Source organism: Schistocerca americana, chromosome 1, assembly GCF_021461395.2.
Source record: "Schistocerca americana isolate TAMUIC-IGC-003095 chromosome 1, iqSchAmer2.1, whole genome shotgun sequence".
In the NCBI taxonomy this organism is placed as follows: Eukaryota; Metazoa; Arthropoda; class Insecta; order Orthoptera; family Acrididae; genus Schistocerca; species Schistocerca americana.
In genome coordinates, this window is record NC_060119.1 from 472,766,132 (window position 1) to 472,790,428 (window position 24,297).

General features: G+C 39.1%; 1 protein-coding gene across 2 annotated transcripts in view; it reads left to right on the forward strand.

Moving 5' to 3' along the window:
- The window catches only part of LOC124623937 (S-adenosyl-L-methionine-dependent tRNA 4-demethylwyosine synthase TYW1-like), a 91,480-nt gene that overhangs the window by 18,044 nt on the left and 49,139 nt on the right, over positions 1 to 24,297 (forward strand). For both annotated transcript variants that reach the window (XM_047149075.1, XM_047149076.1), the window contains exons 3-5: positions 7,630 to 7,734; positions 8,146 to 8,340; positions 16,186 to 16,413. In XM_047149075.1, coding sequence (XP_047005031.1) covers positions 7,630 to 7,734; positions 8,146 to 8,340; positions 16,186 to 16,413 — 528 coding nt within the window. The remainder of the gene's footprint in view (positions 1 to 7,629; positions 7,735 to 8,145; positions 8,341 to 16,185; positions 16,414 to 24,297) is intronic.

Sequence of the window (24,297 nt, forward strand, 5' to 3'; positions counted from 1 at the left end):
TGCCCAAGCGCGGTGACGCTTGTTATCTGACGCTCTCTTGCAACTGCTGAAACGAACCTATTTCTAACAGGTCGCGGGAAAATATTGCGAATGGTAGTTTAAAAAGCGTTACATTGAAAGCAGATTTCCTTTTACGTAAGATGAGCTATGTGTGAGAATGTACGATGAATTTCTTAAATCACAAAGCGTTTGACTCTCATTTAAAAATCAACTCTTTGAGGACGACCATTTAGAAGAATTTTGAGCCCAGAAGATCAGACATTTACGTCGTTTTTAAAAATTTTACTGGCAAATTTGTGTGATGTATCTTAAAGTGTAACAAGCGCAAAAAAGTTCAACATTATATGTGGAAGCTTAGCTTCTCTTCCAACTTATTAACCTTAGAGACCAATATGATATGTGAATGCTATGTATATTAATTTAAACCATTAACTTTTCTTATTTGCGTGTTCACGCTACGTAACAGTGATCTTGCTATTGGTTGACTACATCATGTGTCCTATGCTGTCATCAGCTGGCGAGATCACGTGGCTTACAAAAGCGCATTGCAATCTCGATTTCAATGCTTCGGAAAGTGATGTGCAGTGTTTGGTGGATTTCGAATTTATACCTTCGTAATACTAAAATATGCAGCGTACATGTTGCTGCACATCAAAGGTCTTTGAAAACGTATTTTTCCCCCTGAGTTTCGTTTTCTAAAGCGTGGGGAAATTCTACTCCGGTATATAAAACCATAAACATTCAAAGGATTGATGAGTTTTACAGAGCCGAATAAGAATGTACTGTCACTTAACATGGAAAAAAGTGTATTTTCACCCGGGAGAAAGTGTATTTTTAACCGGGAAATCCGGGAATATTTTTTCCTTGTCCACGTATACACCCTGATAATAAGAAAGCTCGTTTGTAACCGTTATCCTGTGTGTAGTGAAGTGTTGGACAGGTCTAGATATGTAGCTGTGCCAAGTTTCCTTTGCCCCAACAAATGGGGTGTAATGCTGGTGGGATCCCTTGATTTCCCCTTGCTGTTGGTTCCATTCATCTAGCCTTTGTAACATATTTTCCTGGATAGAATGAACTGCAAGGTGTGTAAGATTTGTATTGTGTAGTGAATTTGCTACGCTACTTGAAATTAATTGAACACAGATTAGTATTCTCAGCCAGAATTCCTAGACAAACTTGACGAGACAAGGTAGTGAAGAAGAGTTCCAGTACTAAATGTAGCACAGAAAGTTACAGAGTTCATAGTATAATGGTATCAACACCCTCAATGATCACTGTCTCTCATTAAAATCGAAAACTCATATTCAGCAAAACATAGAATAATACTGTGTGCTGTATACCATCGAAGATTTGAAATACTTCATTGGTACACTCTCTTAATGACTGCAGGTTCTGAGCGGATTTGAACTTCTGTATCAACTGCCAGTAATGTATGTTGTCTTCTATTGCAGCTGGTGACTGGTGTTGTCCATTCAAAGTTACTGGTTGACTATGGGTGCTGCGTAGGTTTAAAATTCTTATGCGAAAATCACTACCAAGTGATCTTCACAGTGTTAATGAACTCTCTTTTATTACAACACAAAACCATAACTTCCAGTTCAGGTACAACACTCTTTCGAATTTTGCCTGACTGAGACTAATTTCGGTACACAATATAGTCACTTGCCAGAAGTAAACACTGTTCAGATCTAAGTCTGTTACTGTCATCTTTGAGCGATTGTGACTATGGCGGCTGCTATACCCGTGGACTGGAGACTTTATGAAGGTGGTAGACTGCTGATTCAAGACTGCTGGTACCTTGCTGGGGTGAGAGTTAAATAGCCACTTGGGTTGATACTGGGAATTTGTGGTGTTTGCTGCGCGACCTAACAATATCGTGCATCCGCGCATTGACTTCTTAGCGAGAGCAATTTCATCCCTCTGCCTTACTGTTGCATGTGATGGAGGCACGCAATATTGTGTGGTCAGCACTAGCGGCATCTGTGGAAGACCAATGAAGAACTCATTGCTCTGGTTTTGCCTTGATATAGGCTGAACGTACACGCTGCACATATATAGGCTGAACGTACACGCTGCACGTGACAGAAAGATGGACTACATGGCAGGAGTTGTGCTGTGGACACAACAAATGTACTGAGATAGTCCCTGCAGTTGCGATAAACACTACATCCAAGTGGTGCACTGATTAATGAAACTTTCTAGTAAGTTGGATGGATCACTGGTGAAGTCCCAATGTAGCTGACATCATGAATCCCTTCCCTTCCCTTTCATTTCTCTCCTCTCCACTTTCAATTTTCAGAATACGTATCACAGCTGCGGATTCTGCAGACGTGTCTGAAAGAACGACCATGAAGCATTCGAATAATTGAGTTGCCTCGATGGTCCATGAATCTGCCAGCTTCATTGTGAATCCACAGTCACATTAGACCTGCAGGAATCTCAAAGTAGTGAGCATGGAGGACATGGACAGGGACTGCTGACAGGTGGCGCAATACCTGTGCCGGCAAAACATTACTGTTGACAGTTCACATTATGTCAAGTTAGGTTGGCTGTGCTGCAGTGGGGATGGTTGCAACAGTAGTCCACACATAGCAGATATGGTTTTCCGTCCCACTCATAACTGTAAACTATTAAGAATGACAGTGTGTATAAGAAATTAACTTTGACTTGATACCGCAATGACAGCAAGTAAACAATAAATAATATAAATATAATCATAGCAAAGGACACACTATCGATACTGTAACAAAGAAGTACAGAAAATAATTATTTGATGATGATTGATATCTTGAAAACAATTTGATACATAGTTTACCAAATAAATAATAACTGAGATTGTAACTTCCAGCTCTACATTTTATAATGACAGTGATGCAATAAATAACAGATATTCATGGCTTTTCACTCACCATTTTACGGCAACAGTGATGCTATTCCATCCAGCTCGCCATCATCACTGTGGTCAGAATCAGCGCCGAAACGATCTTCATGGTCATCATCACAAACATAAATGAAATAAATGTCTTTGCTGTGCAATAAGGCGTTTTAAACAGTAACAATATGTGCATTTTCTAACAGGACTTTATGTTCATCTAGTGCTTTGTAACTGAAATCCATACTTTGCAGCCCAATTTTTAGTGACATTTTTCCCACACCTGAAAAGTCCTTTTTTAACAACACTAGTAACTTTGCTTTGGTAGTCTTTCCTGCTGTAGCATAAATATGGCTGCGAATTGCACCAGTGCTTTTTCTTCTTTCCTGTGGTATAAAAATATATTATCCGATCCACAAGACTCAGAATCATAATGTGTCACGTCTACATTTTTCAGCTTTTGCAAGAACACTGCCTTGCTTCTATTTTTCTTACATTAATTCCAAGAGCTTTTGATGTTCATTCCACAACTTTATCAGCAGGAACTGATGGTTATCCATGAATATTTGTGTATTCTTTCTTCACAAGTTTTCTGTAGTAATTTAAGTACCTCACTGTCTAGCGGCACACCTTGACTCAAAGGATTGTCACTAGATGAACGAAGTTTTCTAGAGTATCAGAATTTTCTAAACCATAGTGAACCAAAGCACAGTACAATGCAAGCACATGGTAGAAACCATACACAATGCATGTTGTTTATGTTTACATCAAACAAAGCCAGTAACACAGGAGCTTTGACTCCATGACCAGCAGTGTTTGCCACACCAAGCACCTCATCTTGTTCTTCACTTGTTAAGCTTGTACTCTGACAACTTGAAATGCATATGTCAAGTGCAAAGTTTGAGTGGCCTGGGTATAGATGAGAATGTGGGTCGGTGAAGGGCATACTGAGATGTCCACGCAGTTTCGATAAACACTATGCTTGGATTGTGCAGTTGTTATCACAACTGCCTAGTAAGCAGGAGATCACGGTTTGGCACACATTTTCACTCTGTGCCACTGCCTCCACATAAAGTCCGGATGAAGCTTGCTCCCTTTTTTTTTTTAATTTTCTTGTTTGCAATAAAGTTCACATCTAAATTTCCTCTCTGCTCTGTTCCTCTCCAGTAAAAGTTCTAGTTTTCATTGTATTTGGTCTTCAGTTTTTTTTCCCACCACACTGTGGACATCCCACTTTATTGGCCATAAATAAAAACTTGTAGAAGCAGTTTGGTTTATAAAGTCTTTGTTATTGTCTAATTAACCAAACTTTTTGTAGCAAGCTGTGTGTGCGGTAGTAGTTGGATGAGCCTTCCCACAAAAAGTCCTGCTGTCATGTCTAGATTACAGTACACCACACCATAATTTAACTATCGTATTTTATATTCAGACAGTCTGGCAGAGGTTAGTTTACTAGCTTACCTGTCCTTGGTTTTATCAGATGATGTGGCTGATCTGGTAAGACTTTTAAGATTTTGTGGAATCTTTAACTTACTCCCAAAATTACTTGGAGTTAGGTTATAATGTGCTCTCAAGGTGTATGACTTTAACCATTTTTTGTAAGTGATCTACCAGACACAATTTTACATTCTTCATGATTGGTTATCTACATTTACATCAATATTATACAAACCTCTGTGAAGTGCAGGGCAGAGGGTACGTCCCATTGTACCAGTTCATAAAGTGTTCTTCCTGTTCTATTCACATACTGAGCATTGGGAGAATAATTTTTTTGAATGCCGCTATGCTTTCTATAATTATTTTGACATACTCACAATACCTATGTGAGTGATACTTAAGGGTTTATAGTATATTCCTAGAATCATTTAAAGGCAGTTCTTGAAACTTTGTGTGACTGGCTACGTGAAAATAAGTGAATGCTATCGGCCTTCACGTGTTAAGCAGCAACTTCCCCTTTTTACTGGAGAAAATAAACCATTCACTGCTTTATATTGAAATTGATAGAGCTGTTTGGGATTATGTGCTGCATTTTTAAATCATTGGAAATAATAGATCATCAACATGGAAGTGTATGCATTTGTAAACCTATTAGGAAAACATTAGTTGTAATTCTACTTCATTAAACCACATTTTACCTAGGACAAATTGCAGAAGTTTTATTTGTATGTTTCGTTCCACTATGGTCTGTTGTGCATTATTATGAACTTCCACCATAACATTGTCAACAGCAAGTTTTTACTTCACACTGTTAACAAAGCTCGCTTAAAAATCGTTCTGTTTGTATACCCTTGTATCCTAGGCTATGAAGTGAGATGATGAGACAACCAGAATAGTCTCAAAGTCTGACAGTTACTTCTTCGAATTAAGGTTAATGGTAATCCACCTTGCTCTGTGATGATTTTGTGATATAGTATACTCTGATGAGCCAAAACATTGTGACCACTGCCCACAAGACTGACACCTGATGACATTGCGGGTACATGACATGGTAAGGAAAGTATGTTTAACAGTGATTTAATATCAGTGTGAAGCATCTTTAGGCCACATTATAGAAATATTGTTTTCGTGCGCGATATTTAAGCATGTATTAGCTCTGCTGGTTCAATTTGTCAACAGGACATGTTGAATAAAGAATTTTAAGTCCAATTCACCTTTCAGACAATGTTTGTTGTGTAAAGAAAAATGGTTGTACTGCCTTGCTCTTGTAAGTGCACATAATTTCAATTGAGTAATTGTCCATTGTACTTTAGTTGCACCCTTCAGTGACGAATACAGCCACTTTTGTCTGGGTGGGATATTGCACATCATGGGAGGGGAGGGGAATGTTTTAGGCTTCAAATTTTAGTGATACTACAATAAAAAATATTAGCAATGGCAGTAATATTACCTGATATTTAATTAAATTGTATGTAAGTGCTAAATAGACCAGCCTATATTAGTCAGTCATCTTAAGGAATGAAGATATGAGAATCAATAAAAAAATATTATTGCATACAGTTAATTATATTTACAGGAAATTATTGTGTCAAGGCTTTCTTTGTAGCATATTTGTTGATGATATCATCAATGACAATTTTGTGGGTTCCTCATCCCCTTCTGTTGGAATCATTCACACAAACTTGAAGTCTATCCAACCCATCCTTTTCTTAATTTTGTCATCATCCTATTCATTGTACTGAATGACCTTTCTATGCTGGAGGTGGAGACAGGAATTCACGGCACATGCTGAGTGAGTGTCCTTAGTGTTTCACAGCCCATTTCAGCCCTTAAGATAAATGAAGCCACTAAGGAAAAGAATTTATTGTTTGAATTGTATAATTTTGGTTGTCTAGAACCTCACCAAAGCAATTTAATAATTCTGAAGTAGTGTGTTTGCTAATATGTGTGGACTTTTCACTCTGAAATTTAACACACTTGATGTATTTGATGTCACTTTTCAGTGCTATCTTATAGGTTAGAGATTCATATTTTTTTGAATAAGGGATTGCTTCTTTGCTAAAGAAATACAGACTTTGAATTAAAGAAGACACTGCTTGTTGATTTAAAACTTTACACTTTAATTTTGCTTAATTATCTGCTTATGAATTGGAGTGTTTAATCCCTGTAATTTACAGTTTTCAAGTGCAACAGCTTTTGTATGTTTCTCCGGCTTGGCATGCTTTTCCTGTGTTTCCGTTCTTCCAGTAGCTTTTCTAAATTTAGTGAAATGTGGAGGAGTGAATGCTCTCTTGTTTTCATACAGCATCAGTATAATTTTTTAAATACAATTCCACATAGTTTGCAAAAAGCCTCACCTACATTGTGATCAGAGTACCACTAATTTTACCTACAATCCCATTTTTTTCTGGTACTTACATCTTGTATTCAACTCTTTCTTTAGGATGATGACTTAATTATAGGTAATTTTTTGTCCAACGGCAAAAGAAGACTAATTGAAGATTCAGTAAGCAATTCACCAGTGTAATCACTCGCATTTCTTTCAGTAGACTGTCTCCTGCAACACACTTTCTTTCACTGAAAATAAAGCAAATAAAGTTGAGCATTTCAACCTTGTGTTTTGGCACTAACTCTTTTTATGCAGTGGATTGATCAGTACATACAGAGTTGTCATGACTTGTCAATTATGGGTTCTAAACTCTGCAAACAGCTGAAATTTATCAAAACAATACAAGCTTATTAGTTATTACACTATGCCAAACTCTGACAATAGTTTAAATTCGCACATTAGTTTGACTTCTACTATTATATACAAATTGAGATGAATTGCTTTTTTTTGGGGGGGGGGGGGAGGGGGTTGGGAGGGAGATTCCCCCTCCCCCCTTTTCACCCCTTAATTGATTGCTGGTACCCTTGTTACCCCAAAACACTTGTTCGTGGTTCTTGTGGTATCCACTTTGATCAGAAATATTGGACTTCTGAGCAGACTCCAAATTTAGGATGATAGATATTAGGTTCTTACTTGTGGTGGAAAAATTATTTCATGGGAATTAATGAAGCAAGGGGGAAAAAGAGTTATTGAGAGATGGTTGGTGTGAAACAAGGAGAGTTACTGATGCACAGCAATACGTCATTATGCTATGGTTTCATTCTCAGTCTACTTACTGTGTTCTGTATAATATTTTAAATGTGACAGTATTGTATTACTAAATAATTGCAAAGTGTAGTTAAATATTTATCTGATTTTTAGTGACCATAGGGAACCTAGATATGTAGACAGGTAAAAATCCTATAATAAAGTGGATGCATTTTATTTTCAGGCTTTTGCATCACAACTTTGTGACAGGATAAAGGCAGCTAAAGATACATCAGTTAAAGTAGTTGATTTGGCAAGCTACGATCCAGAAGATAACCTTGTGAATGAGGTGGGTCTTGAAATTAACTAAATACTTCTAAGGTGATTTGGTTTTTTGCTCTGTATTTGTAGTGTAATAATGAATTGATTTTAGTGTTTAGTACAGTCTTAATAAAATGGTTACCTTTGTTGTGATAAATCTTTCCTCTATGAAAAAATATCTGACCCATGTGTAAATCTTATTAGCTTGAAGTAACTTCATTTTGATTGATCAATGTCAGCTACAACAGTAATACTTTATTGTTATAACTTCTGTGCCATTTGCACATCTACTTTGATACACCTCTCTAAATCAAGAAACAGAGACTTCTGCAAGTGAAATAACATTTTGTGGAAGTAAGGAGGAGAGTGAGTAAATGTGGGGTCTCAAGATAATAATCCACAAGTATGATTCTTAATTATATAAATTTGTTTTCCACAGTGTACTGGAAACATTTTATCAGTGTTCCTGTTGCCAACACACAATGAAGGAAAACCACCAGAGGGAGGGTCTTGGTTTTACACCTGGTTAGAAGAGGCTGTGAATGACTTCAGATTGTCCAGAGGTATATTAAAAGACATGAAATATGCTGTATTTGGTCTTGGAAATTCACAATATGGCGAAAATTACAATGTGGTAAGCATCTTTGCATGTGTATTACATTCTTTCCTCTCTTCAGGCAAGTTTTGGAAAACATGCAGTACTTCAGTATAATTTTGGAATCTTTCCTAGAGTGCAGCTGCTTTTAGTCTCATAAGAGCTGTCGTGGCAGCAGCTGGTGACAATGTGTAATTAAGTCTTCAAGAAAGAACGTGAATAGTAGCTAATTTTGTTGAACTGAGAATATGATTAATTGTAGGGCATATAATTAGATAAATAATTGATTTTTGAAATGAGGAAAAATTCCACTCACAAAGTTGAACTTAAAAGAATTGGTTTACGAGGGTGATCCCACAAGTACCAGGCCTGACCAAGAGGTGGCAGTCGTCATCGAAAAATATCTCTGTGTGTGTGTGTGTGTGTGTGTGTGTGTGTGTGTGTGTGTAAAATAAAGGGAAACATTCCACGTGGGAAAACTATATCTAAAAACAAAGATGATGTAACTTACCAAACAAAAGCATTGGGATGTTGAGACACACACACACACACACACACACACACACACACACACACACACATCTCCACAAGCTTGTGTCTGTATATGTGCAGATGGGTGTGTGTGTGTGTGTGTGTGTGTGTGTGTGTGTGTGAGAGAGAGAGAGAGTGTATACCTGTCCTTTTTTCCTCCTAAGGAAGTCTTTCCGCTCCCAGGATTGGAATGACTCCTTACCCTCTCCTTCCCTCTTTCCTGATGAAGCAAGCAACCGTGGGTTGCGAAAGCTACCTTGAAAAAGGAAAAGCTATCAATGGCGAGTATTATGTGAACTTTTTGCAATGTTTGGGCGGAGAAATCAAGCTAAAACGGCCAAGAAGAAAGTGTTGTTTCCTCAGGACAATGCACCAGCTCACAAGTCCGTTATTGCAGTGGCCAAAATTAATGATTTAAAGTTTCATTACCTCATGCACCCTATTCATCACATTTAGCCCCCTCGGATTATTTTCTGTTACCAAACTTGAAAAAAATGGCTCGGTGGTTGAAGATTTTCAACAAATGAAGACATGATGTTGGCAGTTAATGGCTATTTTGAGGAGTTAGACAGTTCTCATTATAAAAAGGGTATCGAAAATTTTGGTTTTCTTTATGGGGTCGGGTACGTATGGGACCACCCTCATATCCCAAAGGAGCTTTCTTGTAAGAATGTATGATTGTTGCTTTCTTTGATGGATCCTTGTGAACATTGGCCATTATTTGGTGTTCAAACAGAAGTTTTGTTCTGATGTAAGATTAATGCATCAAGAAATCTCTGCAGCATATCTTTCTCCTGACAGTGGATAAACAGAGTTATTGATGCAAGTAGAAATGTTAACTGCGTGTTGGAATAACCAGCTCATATTTCTTCCTCGCAATTATATTTGAGTTTATTTTACATTTAGGTTCAAGTCACATTTGATAGAGTTCTTTTAATTTTCTAAATTTCTTTCCACAGCTTTGCTTTTGGAGCAAATTTTTCCACAAACAGTTGTTATAAAATGTAAAAAGGTATTTGAAATTTAAAACTACTGTAAAAAAATTGGATAGCTATTTGAATAGCAGTAGCTTATTCTTTATAGTGATTTTAGTGGTTTGTAATTGCAATTCTTCTCATGTGTGTTTGTGATTGTACTTTAAGACAGTTTAAATGAATTGATTTATGTACTATAATTTTGTGTGGCGTTCAGTGAATATGCAATATAACGTGGCACACAAAAGTACTCTGTTGCTGTGTGTATATGGTACCACTGGTTAGTCACTGAATTTGTTATGCTTGGATAATAATGTGTTGACATTAACAAATTTGCCCCAACGCTCTTTCATGCATACCTGTACGTGAGCAATTATAAGCTCATACATTAGATGTAATTTTATATCAGTAATTACAATATAACTTGTAATAATATAATAGGATGATAAAAAATTGATGCACCATGCGGCAGCAGAACACACACATAAAAGAAGATTATAATTCGGAAAGGTTTTGGAGCTCCTTTCTTCAGGCAGAAGGGTTGAAAGCGAACATCCCATCCGGTAAGTCTCCCCTGACTCGCGGTTCTAGGTGACTTTTCCAAAATCTGTCCCTTTTCCTAGACCTCTCCAGTCCTATTCTTTCACCCCTCGTCCTTTCCCTTCACCCTTTTGCCTGAAGGAGTGACTGGCTCTGAAAGCTTGCCTAATTATAACTTTGTTTTATGTATGTGTTCTGCCACTGCTCAGTGAGTAGATATTTTCTCTCTCCTGTTATATTATATTGTCAAAAACTGATTGTTTTCCGTAACATAACTCATTAGATGAAAATAGAACAGCTTACTGCACCAGTCACTTGTTAACTACTTCACCAAATGTTTTCACGATTTGTGTGATCTTAAGATGGAAAATATGAAAACTGGACTGTTTTAGTGGTTGGTGAACAGCACAATTTTTGCAAGAACAAGCCAAATGACGAATAGTGTAATCTTGTGCCGATCAAATGTCCTTGTGCCGATCAAATGTCCTTTTGGTCAGGAAAAACACCTTTGTGTAGGTAACATGGTTAATGGGGGTGCAGAAGAGATATGAAGCTGGGAGGGTAACACATAGCATGGTAGTGGTGGAGGAAGATGCTGGACTGCTGCCTGTGGGAGTGTGCAGGATTGTGGTGGTGACAAGATGGTGGGCTTCTAGGTACAGCTTAGGGAGGGCTTTGCTGAGGGAAGGGGAGGGTGTGGGAAAGAAGAGGAGGACAGAGACTACACAGGTAACTCAGGGCGATAGATGGCATGTGTGAGGGTGAAGTAAAGCAGAGAAATGAGGCAAATAGAGGACAGGGACTAGCAGTGGTTGAGGGCAGGGGGTGTGCGGGAACAAATGATAAATTGCCAGGAAAGTTCCCACTGACACCATTCAGAGAGTTTTGTTAGTGGGAAGGATCCACATGCTATGCAGCAGCTGTTGAAGTCAAATACACCTTATTGCTTGTAATTCCAGGCATAATTATATGTGTAGGGAGTATGTGGGATGCAGGACACTGCAGCTATGAGACTAAAGGGATGCCTTGCTGTGTATTGTACACACATCAAAAAGTTTTGCAACACCCCGGTTCCCAGAACTCCTGAAGATAGTTGCTGACTGAGAATTTTGTATCACAAAGTCCCTTTGACTGTTCAGAGATGTCACTAAACACACCCAAAGATGTAAACAACCACACATGAGCAGCGCCTATTAGGCGGAGGGGGTCTGACAGCAGATGAGTTCCAGTCATTCTACCAGGAAGTAGCTCCATGGCTCGTGTTGTCTGTAGTTCAACCATGCCAAGACGGTCAATACTGCAGTTCGATTGCGTCCACATTGTTACATCGTGCCAGGAAGGGCTCTCAACAAGGGAAGTGTCTAGGCATATCAGAGTGAACCAAAGCGATGTTGTTTGGACATGTAGCAGATAAGAGAGATACAGCAACTGTTGATGACATGCCTCGCTCAGGCTGCCCAAGGGTTACTACTGCAGTGGATGACCGCTACCGACAGGTTATGGCTCAGAGGAACCTGACAGCGACACCACCATGTTGAATAATGCTTTTCGTGCAACCACAGGACATTGTGTCAAGACTCAAACTGTGCACCATAGGTTGCATAATGCGCAACTTCACTACTGACATCCATGGTGAGGTCCATCTTTGCTACAACGAGACCATGCAGTGCGGTACAGATGGGCCAAACAACATGCCGAATTGACCCTCAGGATTGGCATCACGTTCTCTTCACATATGAGTGTCGCTTATGCCTTCCACCAGACAATCATCAGAGATGTGTTTGGAGGCAACCTGGTCAGGCTGAATGCATTACACACTGTCCAGTGAGTGCAGAGAGGCGGAGGTTCCCTGCTGTTTTGGGGTGGCATTATGTGGGGCCGACGTATGCCACTGGTGGTCATGGAAGGCGCCGTAACGGCTGTACGATATGTGAATGCCATCCTCCGACCGATAGTGCAACCATATCAGCACCATATTGGCAACGCATCTCATGGATGACAATTCGTGCCCCCATCATGCACATCTTGTGAATGAATGACTTCCTTCAGGATAATGACATCGCTCAACTAGAGTGGCCAGCATGTTTTCCAGACATGAACCCTACCGAACATGCCTGAGATAAATTTAAAAGGGCTGTTTATGGACAATGTGACCCACCAGCCGCTCTGAAGGATCTACGCTGAATCATCGTTGAGTAGTGAGTCTGTTTCTACCAACAGTGCCTTGATGAACTTGGGGATAGTATGCCACAATGAATACAGGCATGCATCAATGCAAGAGGATGTGCTACTGGATATTAGAGGTACTGGTGAGTATTACAGCAATTTGGACCACCACCTCTGAAGTGCTCGCTGTATGGTAGTACAACATGCAATATAAAAGGTGGAAATGATGTTTATGTTGATCTCTCTTCTAATTTTCTGTACAGGTTCTGGAACTCTCGGAACCAAGGTGATGTAAAACTTTTTTTGATGTGTGTGTATTGGTGAGATGATTGCTCCAGGGCGGCACAGAAGTCAGTGTCTCATAGGGTGTGTGCTAAATGGGTCGAAAGTGTGTGCAGTTTGGGAGACAAAAAGGAAATAAAGGGGAGTAGAAAAAGAGAAATGCAAATACTGAGTAGTGTAATGGAATAGAGAGGAAACAGTAACAGGTTGTGCATGAAAGAGGACCCATTGGGCAACATCCAGTAATCGAAAACTGAGGTTAGAATAGCAGTATGAGTATTAAGGTAGATTGCTAACCGCTGCATAGAGGTGCTATTGAACAGTGGTTGGGCATGTTTAATAGTAGACTGTCTGATTTTAGCTATCGCGCATGCACATGGTACTGTGTAAGGTGAACGAGGGTGGTTTGATAAGTTGTTAAAAGAAAAGCAAGAAAAAATGTTTGTTTTGTAAACAACTCGCTTTACTCAGATAACTTACGAGAATGCAGCCAGGTGATATCAACAGGAACGCTCCCTGCCATTTTCAAGGCAAAACTGCAGCGAGCAAGTGCTGTGCAATGGAATTTAAAACTTTGGTTTTCAGACACACTCTGGAAAATAACACTCTCACACACTGTAATTACTAGGAGAAGGGAGAGAGCATGACTCCATGCAGAATTTCAGCAGAAACATGACCTCGAGGTATAAGGTTGCTTGATAATTTAATTTCAATAGTTTCCTTAATAACACCATTCCAATTGCTGAAGTATGTAAGAATCTCTGTTGTTATATTCCATAGGATGACTGTTGCCAAGCTAATGTTCTGCAATGGCCTGTCTGCTTGGCTGTCGTAAGCATGTGTGCCACTTGTGCTCAGTTCACCGGTCCTCCAAACTCCTGTTAATCTGACCAATATATAACATGCCGCAATTGCGAGGAATATGGTAGACACCTGCCTTACATGAAGAAAGACCACCTTTACGGAACCTAAAAGGACCCTGATCATATGTCATGGTCAGAAAACACATTCACATCATACTTCCACAAGTCTATGGCCTCCTTACACTGGGAGCATTTCGAACAAGACTTGTCATATTCATTAACTTAAAAGTAAATGTACGGTGCAGAGTCTATCCCTTCAAATGAAAATGTTTAGTAACAGCCCGAAACTCTGTTGCCTCCATTTTCTGTCGTAGACAATACACTGACCAATTCATATGGCTGTCAACAATGAACTGTATGCTGTATATTGTTGGAATTCTTTATTCAATCATTGAAATAATCAAGCTTACCAACTATGAAGGTGCAAAAAATGTTCCATTCTTTCATGGAAATTTACCGGATTTATCACGAGCCCTATTCTGTATCATTCATACCGATCGGTGTGATAGGTTAGCCTTGGTAGTGAAGTCATTTTGGTATGTTAACTGCAGTTCCTATTGTGTAAGCTTCTGAGATCTGTTACCGATCAGTCCACCTATTTTTTGGCAGCTCTACCAAGAGGTGGTTAGGTTTTGGTATGGACACTTGTTTGGTTCGATGTGGTTTGTTAAGAGATAGAATTTCGTATTTAGTTTTGGATGTAGTGATTATGTTTTACTGAAAAATCATCAGGATGCATCTGAGTGGGAAGTGAGTTCATAATAGACTGTTATCCTTTGTTAGAAGTATGGTTTGTGTTGTTGTTACTGTGAAAGATTATAACATCAAAAAAACATTTTCGGTCAATAGTCTCAAAAAATACTTGTTATTTTTACGTAATTAAGAGTTTAAAAATCATTAAGATGTCAGCTCTGCTTACATATATTAGAAGAGTGTTAGCTGAAATTCCAAGTGACTTTATGTACTTTCTGTTGCAGATGATTTAGTTATTAATTATTAAAACGTGTTTACAAGTTTTAAGCAGCAATGGAAAGGAATTTTGTGAAGCGTGATAGTGGAAACCTTCAAAAATTTCATGCATTTATGGCTTACACATGCATCATTCTGCAGTGAAGTCAGCTTGTGTCCCTCTCCATTAAACTCATTAAAAATAGAGAACACGCTGCATAGTGGTTGTCATGGCTAAGTGGTTCAGGCAAGATAAAGGTCGTAGGTTCGCATCCTGCTGGGTATAAATTTTTTTTCCTCTTTGTGCTTGTACCATATTCTGAGACTTCATCATTTGTGGAAGTTAAGTATTTTTTGGCATTAGTTGTTGTTGTTTACATATAAGAGCATGCTTTCTTAGTAATGAGTATCTTCAATTGTGTGACTTCTATTTTGTTTAAAAAATGAAAGATGAAATTGCTGTGCTTGAAACAACTGACAGTGAAATTTGTTTTCTTGTCACAAATAATTCACTTTCTCTCTCTCTCTCTCTCTCTCTCTCTCTCTCTCTCTCTCTCTGAATATGTAGCGATATCAGTGTGTGTGGTTAGACAGGAATCCAAGAGCACAGCTTAAATAACTAACTATGAATGAAACTAGCTGCAATCATTTTTATACTCTTGCTTGTCACAAGTATTTACCTGCGATCAGACAGAGATGAAGGATTCCCACCATATTACTTTTATATTACACCACTATATATGAAACGTTTTGATTCATCAAACGCAGGTTATAAACTTCGATGACCTTGTGTAGCTGCATTCGCCACTTGCTCTTGAAAAGGCTTTTTTAAAATCTAGTTTATAAGAACCAAATCGTTGATGTATTACATTGGGGAGTAGGCTAATTGATCATTTTAACCACATTCTGCAAGTCTTCTTAATCCAAAAAACAATTATTCGGATGTTTTTAATTCTATATTTGTGCAGTGCGGCACTACACACCATTCCCAACTCGTTTTCTGAAACGTAAAATCCAAAATAAGATGTCAGAGTGAATGAGAATAAAATGACACAATACGGCATTTATGACAATTTACAGAACACATTCAAGTACCCTTTTGTTGTTGTCCATGCATGGAAACATGTGGTCAAGGAAATTGAACAGTAATACGTACTCTAAACACCCTTTTTGATACTAGGAAGAATATAGCTTGCCTGTGTCAGCTGCTAGCCCCCTTGGGTTCATCATGGTACTGTGCCTGCTGCAATGTGCATGCATGGATTGCGGCTGCTTGCTTTCGATTGGGTGGCATGAGGAGAACCGACAACAGTGTGTCAGTTTATTAGAACTGGAATGCTTATGGAATAATGTGGGGGGGGGGGGGGGGGGGGGCTCTCCTTCGATAATCAGGCCACTCAGTGTGCTCATCTACTGAACTGATCAGCAGAGTGGCCAAAAGGTACAGAATAGGGCCGTAGACCACCCTCGTATTTGTTTTGAAAATATTGACACCTGCTTGATGCTTTCAGCTTACAATGATGCTTGCTATTGTTTCATTTGTTGTGCCACTTCATTTCACAAACTCATTTTTTTCACAGGTTGCAAAGAATGTTGACAAATGGCTACATAAACTGCAAGCTTGCCGTGTTCTGAGACTGGGCTTGGGTGATGAGAATTCCAAAAGCCAGAAGTGGACAATGCAGGAAGACTTTCTGCACTGGTCACAAATACTAATAAATAGGTTAGAGAAGTGGCAACTGGAATTTAAGACTGAGAGCAAAGGTTGTAATTGTGTGTCTGAAGACTGTGATCATGAGAAAGAAATGGTAAATTTTGTTCTGTATTCTTATTTCAAAAATAAATGTGGTATTAATTTCAACCTCCTATGATTGTGTTCTAATGATCTTTGACATTGGTAAACACTAAGTGATCAAAAGTATCAGGAAACCTACTAGTGCCCACCCTTCACCTTCATGATGTCTCGAACCCTGCTAGGGATACTTTCAGTGAGATGTCTGTGGATGAGAGCTGAAACCAGAGGAGGTAGTGATGCTGAATGCTGGGGTCAGGAGCGAAGTTATCCTTAAAACTCATCCCAAAGGTGTTCCATCGGGTTCAGGTTGGGACTTACGACAGGCCAGTCCATTTCAGGAATGTTATTATCTACAAACTATTGCCTCATTGGTGTTGCTTTATGACAGGGTGCCGATACAGTCAGTCATCATTACCAAAATGTACAAAATGCTGTAAAATGTGTTTATGTCCATCCACATTTTGCGTTACCATAAGTGCAATGAGGAGGCATTCCCTAATCACGAGAAAACACCATTATGCTGTAACAGCACCTTCTATGCACTTTATTGATGCCATTAAACATGACGGCAGGTAATGTTCTCCAGGCATTCACCAAATCCAAACCTTTCCATTGGATTGCCACAGGGTATAGCACATTTGTTCCAAACTGCAGTCACTCAATTCGACAACGCAAGCACGGCGGACTTCACTTCTGGAAGGAGGTTCTGCATACCAACCACATATCGGACATGCCCTCTAATACATGGCTTCCTCCTCTGGCGGGAGGATCCACCACTCTGTGAGGTTTGTGGTGTGCCACTTCCAAATCAGCATATTTTTGCAAGATGTGTCCTATATACTGGTATTAGAACAGCCTTCAGTGTTGATGGAGATCTGCCCACTATCCTCACCAATCCTGATTCCAGTGTTAAGAGAGGTGAAATGTTGTGAACAGTCAGGCTTCCTACCTAAATTGGTGGGGAAGGGAGGCAGACTTTATGCATTATAAACTGCTCCGAATGTGGGGACAGCCTTCATCCCCACCCATGAGACGGGCATGCTGACTTTTCGTCAGGGTGCTGATGGCCATGATGTTGAGTGCCACTCACCTGTAATAATAATAATCATCATCATCACCAGTTCTTTCCAGCCAACCATTTTGTGGTAGTGTTGCTCTTTCCACCACATCTAGCATCACTTGGCATTGAGTACAGAAATTTGTGGTTTATAAATAGTGCTCAGCTATTGTATCCCATTCCTTTTCACTCTCTTTGCACAGTCATTCTGTTGGCTGGACTGGAATTCAACAGTGATTCCTTCTGCTGATTTCATAAGGGTTTTATTTTCTACAACCACTCTCCACAATGCTCTTCAGTTCCTCTCCATCAGTACACGAGGTGTCAGCCCCCGGTAGCTGAGTGGTCAGCGCGACAGACTGTCAATCCTAAGGGCCCGGGTTTGATTCCTGGCTGGGTCGGAGATTTTCTCTGCTCAGGGACTGGGTGTTGTGTTGTCCTAATCTTCATCATTATTTCATCCTCATTGACGCGCAAGTCGCCGAAGTGGCGTCAAATCGAAAGACTTGCACCAGGCATGCGGTACCTGACGGGAGGCCCTCGTCACTACTATGTCATGTAGTACACAAGGTCTGCGTGGGTTAGCTGTCATTGTTCCCTCAGAATTCCACATCACATCATCAACAGTCAACTTCGTGGGTTTAGAATGGTTGAAATGTTCCTGTGGCTTTATTACTTGTATGACATCCAATGACTAATTTGTTGGAAGTCATTGAGCTCTCCTGACCAATCTGTTCTGGTGTTACAGCTTGGCTACTGACAACATGATGCTCCCCATCTCCATTTATACTGGCACGTCCTCCTCACGTGAAGTTTAGTGGTCAGTTCCTCACTATATGGGGTATCCAGGTACTTTTGATCAGATAGTATACATTCTAAACCAGATGACACACTAAAAACACAGTTATCCTGCTGCTATCCTAAATAATTGAACATATCTTGTTCAGCTTGTCATTGTTTTCTTAAATTACTGATTATGTATTATCAAATGTTCATTCAGGAAATTTGAGACATCTTTCCATGTGTTTTGCATGCCGAGGCAGTATTTATAAACATTGTAAGCACTATATCAGATCTGTAAAAGGTATTGCTTATGCAGTTGATAATGACTTTTCAGGAACTTTTTTCAGAAATAGTTGGTGTATTTTGATGTTCAGTGTTTTATACATAAGTGTGCATGCGCACGTATGCGCGCAGTTAAAGCAGTGTACAGGCAACATTAGCTACCTATGGTCATACGTGATGTGCTTTGGTCTTCAGTTCAGAGCATGGCCAAGATCGTTTATTTGTAGCTTTAGTAAAACCCACCATCTGCACTGTGTTTGGGATGAAGAATTTTTTAGATTTACTTGTGGCAAGCGACAAGTGACACAGTGACATGGATGCAGTCTTCAAAGCAAAGGTCCAGATAAGCAATTAGGAGAAACTACTTGCACTTTTTTGGAAACAAACTTGCTTGTGCCACGGAATGATCTCAAGCCATATTTCCTTTTGGTGTAATTCGTGACTGAAAGGAAAGAATTGCACGGGGCTTAAGAGATGTGGTTTATTACCTCAAAAATTACTCAGTGTGTATTTTACATAATAAAAGAATAGTGGAATGGACTGACAGATGGAAAGACATATTATACCAATTCCGGCGAACTGGTGATTGTTGATGAAGGATAAAGATGACAATTATATTTAGACACTTACTGTTTTTCGAGTAACACAGGGACAGTTCCTTGTTTTTTCATACTTTTAACAAGTGCAAGTAAAAGTGAAGTATGTACATACCATCTGACCAACAAACAAGCTAATGCAGAGCTCAGAGTGAAACTTACCAGAAACACACTGTCATAACAAGTACCCCAAGTACCTTGGTGTCACTCTTGACCGCACCCTTTCATATAGAAAACATCTTGAAAATACTGCTGCCAAGATAAAAACTTGTAACAGTATTATTAAAAAATTGTGTGGAATGACATGGGGAGCTTCAGCACGTACCTTTTGCATGTCATCCATTGCACTGGTCCTCTCAGCAGCCGAGTATTGTGCCCCGATGTGGCTAAACAGCTGCCACACCAACTTGATTGACGTACAGTTGAACCACACTATTCAGTTAATAAACAGGGCAATCCGACGAACACCAATTTATTGGCTTCCTCTGGTAGGTAACATCCATCCACCTGCTATCCGCAGAAGCAAGCCCTTGCTTAGGGAATACTGTAAGATACAGGAAAACCTGGAATTACCCATACAGGAAGACAGCCCAATTTTACGATGAAATAGACTCCATTCAAGAAACCCACCATTATGGCAAGCAACATAACTAGATACCAGTAATAATGGTTTGAGAGACCTGTGGAACCAAAGCTGTCAACTTATTGAAAATTCTGAAGAGACAAGTGGTTCCGAAAGTATAATTGCGATACTGCTGGCACAGAGCTCAACAGGAAACTGTGGGTCAAACTGAATAGAGCTCACACCGGGCATGGACTATGCACAGACTCTCTTTACAAATGGGGTGCTCCCGAGCCTCCGGTTTGTACTGTGAGGCTCTGAAATAGACAATCAAGCACATTACAAGATGAATACCCCATGTGTTCCTACCAGGGGAGCTGGAGCGCCTCATGGAAGCTGATGATATGGTTCTTATATGGATTAGGAACCTAGATATTGACATTTAGTTAGTTTTATATGTAGTTTTGTATTTTCATATTCCTGGTGTATACTGTATTACTAATTACATGTAATTTTAAATTGCATGTGAGCCATACGATAAATAACATCAAGTAGAATTATAGGCTCATCTAACCCACTGCATGATGATGTAATTATAATTAGCAACTCTTTACGTAATTGTGAGTAAATCCATGTTCAACTTCTGCGTATGGCAGTGCCTTTGTCTCAGCAAAAGTAATAATCTGTAAGAGTTGTTGTTGAGGGAGCCAAATAAACCCCTTCTAGTTTTATACCTTATAGAATTGTCAATTCCATCAGAAGTTGCTGTCATCGTCATTGTCGTTGTCTTCAGTCCTAAGACTGGTTAATGCAGCTTTCAGCGCTAGTCTGTCCTTTGCAAACCTTTTCATCTCCGAATGACTGCTGCAGCATACATCCATGTGAACTTCCTTATTTTATTCATTTCTTAGTCTCCCTCTACAAGTTTTACCCCCTACTCTTCCCTCTATTAAAGAACAGATGATAATTTGATGACTCAGGATATGTGCTGTCAAGTAATCCCTTCTTTCAGTCAGGTGGTGCCATAAATTTCTGGTTTCCCCAGTTCAGTTTAGCACAAACTCATTAGTTACTTGATCTACCCATCTAATTTTCAGCATACTTCTGTAGCACCACATTTACCGAACTTCTAGTCTCTTCTTGTCTAAATCGCTTATCTACATTTAACTACTGTACAAGGTTACGCTCCAGACAAATCCATTCAGAAAAGACTTTCTAGAATTTAATTTTGTATTTGATGCTAGCAAATTTCCCTTTTTCTGAAATGCTGTACTTCGATGATCTTCAATTATTTTGCTGGCCAAATTAACAAAACTTGTCTACCACTTCTACCATCTCATTTCCTAATCTGATTCCCTTAGCATCACCAGTTTAATTCGACCACATTCCATTACCCTTGATTTGCTTTTGCTGATTTTCTTGTTTCCTTGAAAAGACACTGTCCATTCCGTTAAACTTACAATGTCATTGGGAAACTACAAAGTTTTTATTTCTACTTGCTGAACTTCTATTCCTTCTCCCAATTTTTCTTTTCTTTTCTGCTTGCTGACTCTACTGATCGAATAATGTCGGGCATGAGATACAACCCTGTCTTACTCGAGAATCAAAGTGCATGAAAGAGAAGCAGGGGTTTTTCAACCATAGCTTGCCTTTCATGTACTTTGATTCATACAACTGTAGTCTGGTTTCTCTAAAAGTTTATCCCCTTATTTTACCCCTGCTAGAGCTCAAACAAGATGACTTGGCCTCTGCACAGAAAGGCATTCTTGTTCTCGGTGAGTCCATCCCTCTGTTATGAAGAGGCGGCTGCCTCTGCCTCCAACTTATTGTTGTCACTGAGCTTTGTCAATTATGAACAAAACATTCTCCACCTGGATTGGCTACTTGGAGGGAAGGAGGGCATAGCAGCAGCTTTTCAACTGTTCTCAAACAATTTAAAAGAAACTATTCAGGAAAAAAAAAGATTCTCACACACCTCATAGCCTCATTCATCAAGTTCCTAATGCAATGTCTATCATTTTGTTAAAGGCCATAGCATGAAATTGAATGGTTTGCAAGGAAAAGTAGGTGTTGCTATGAATTAGTGTTTGACTCGTGTTAGATCATATATTGCTGCTGTCAAAACGGTGCTAACCTGTTGAATTTTTCTTTAACCCTGAGATGAGGTCTATATCTATCACAAATCTTGAAATAGTGGATTGGATGTAGTGCCTTCACCTCCGATCATGTGCGCAAATGATATGTTGGAGGAAAAATATTCGTAATATCCATCATATCTCATAAACTTTTTGAGGTAACTGAACAAAATTTTGGTAACTGATAGCATGCAAAGCAGAGTGTATTTTCCCACATAGCTAACATGCAAAAGTTTTTTATCTACTGCGATATACGAGTGACTACATATTTTTGCAATGAAATAGTGTTATTATTTTAAGGACGATTGATGGCTGGTGAAGTGAGAATTTGTGTAGATTTGTAACAATGTAAGTTAAGGATCACACTTTTATTTTCCTACAGAGCAAGAGTCTTACTTGTGTGCAGTTGTAGCTGTTTAAAGTTCATCACAGCTGCAACTGTGCTAACATGTTTCCTAAAACCCGTTGTATTTTGGGAAAAAAAGTTAATTTTAACAAGGCAATGAGAGAAAAGAAATCTAAAAGACAGTTGAAAATAAATTTCAGCATAATCCTGTGTCCATTTTGTTTTAAAAACTAAATGGGTGGCTTGTCAAATTATTGCTCGTAGTGGCATAACCTGTTAATATGATGGTTTGTAGACTTACTATCTGTAGGTTAGAAGTTCTTTGTGATAGATGTTTGCATGAAGGGTTTACCTGTAGAACTACACCTCCCCCGTCTTGCTGTCCTGTCTGCAAGGGAGCCCCTGTTGCTGCATCCCCCCCCCCCCAAATCGCACCTCCGTGATATTCACGCCAATCAGCATCTGGTTTCTTTGGGACTGGAATTAGTACTTTCTTCTTGAAGTCCGAGGTTATTTTGCCTGTCTCATACATCTTGCTCACAAGGTGGCATAGTTTGGTAATGGATAACTCTTCAAAGGATCTCTATAATTATGGGGGAGCGTTGTCTACTCCAGGGACCTTGTTTCTTAGGTCTTTCGGTGCATTATTGAAGCCATGCATGCAGTAGCACATTTCCTATCTTATTTTCATCTACTTCCTCTTTACTGTCCATAACTGTTGCCTTCAAGTTAATTTCTCTTCTACAGTCTCTCTAAATAGTCCTTCCACCTATGTGTTCCCTTCTTTGCTTATTACTAACTTTCCATTTGAGCTCTTCACATTCACACAACAGCTTATCTTTCCTCCCAAGGTCTCTCTAATTTTCCTATAGGCTGTATCTATCTTTTCCCTAGCTATACATTCGTCTATAGTTTTACACTTGTCCTCTGCCCACTGCTTAGCCATTTTACACTTTCTGTAAATTTTATTTATTAGAAGTCTGTATTCCCTTTCACCTGGTTCATTTGCTGCATTTCAAATTTTCTCATTTTGTCAACCAAATTCAATATCTCGTGTGATACCAAAGAATTTTTACTAGGCCTTGCTTTTTATTATTTGATTCTTTGCTGCCTTCACTATTTCAGCTCTCAAAGCTACCCAATCATCTTCTGCTGTATTCCTTTCACTTGTTCAATTAATTGCTGTTGAATACTCTTTGAAAATCTAAACGCCCTTTGGTTCTTTCAATTTATCCATGTCCCACATCCTTAATTGCCCACTGTTTTGCAATGTCTTAAGTTTTAATTTTCAGAATATAACAAATAAATTATGATAAGAGTCCACATCTTCCCCTGAAAATTTTGTTGCAGTTTAAAATCTGGTTTCGAAATCTGTCATACAATTATATAATCAGAGACCTTCCAGTGTCTCCTGGTTGCTATCACGCATACAACCTTCTTTAATGAGTCTTAAACAAAGTACCAGCAATGATTAAATTATGTTCTTTGCAAATTTCAACCAGGTGGTGTCCTTTTTCATTTTTTCCCGCAGTCCATATTTTCCCACTATTCATTTTCCTACTATCAAATTTCAGTTTTCCATCACAATTAAATTGTCCGCTACCTTAGCTATCTGAATAATTTCAGCATACATTAATTCAATCTCATCATCTATGAAGCTAGTTGGCAAGTAAACTTTACTTGGGTGGTGGGTTTTATCTTGTGCCTGTCTGATTACGATAATGCGTTCACTGTTCTATTCATAGTAGCTTGCTTGCATTTGTATTTTCTTATTCGTTATTAGATCTACTCTTGCGTTACCCCTGTTTGATTGTGTATTTACTCACCTATTCAGAAGTGTTGTCCATCATGCCACTGGACTTCACAAATTACCATTATATGTGATTTCAAGCTATCAATTTCCCTTTTTAAATTTTCTAATCTACCTACCGAATTAAATTTTATTTTTCTTGATGACAACATCCTCCAGAGTTGTTCCAAGAGATCTAAATGGGGGGGACTATTTTACCTAGGGAATATATTACCCAAGATGATTCCATCATCATTTAACCACACATTAGTGCTGCATGCCTTCAGGAAAAATAATGGCTGTAGTTTCTCCTTGCCATCAGTTGTTCACAATGCCAGCACAACAAG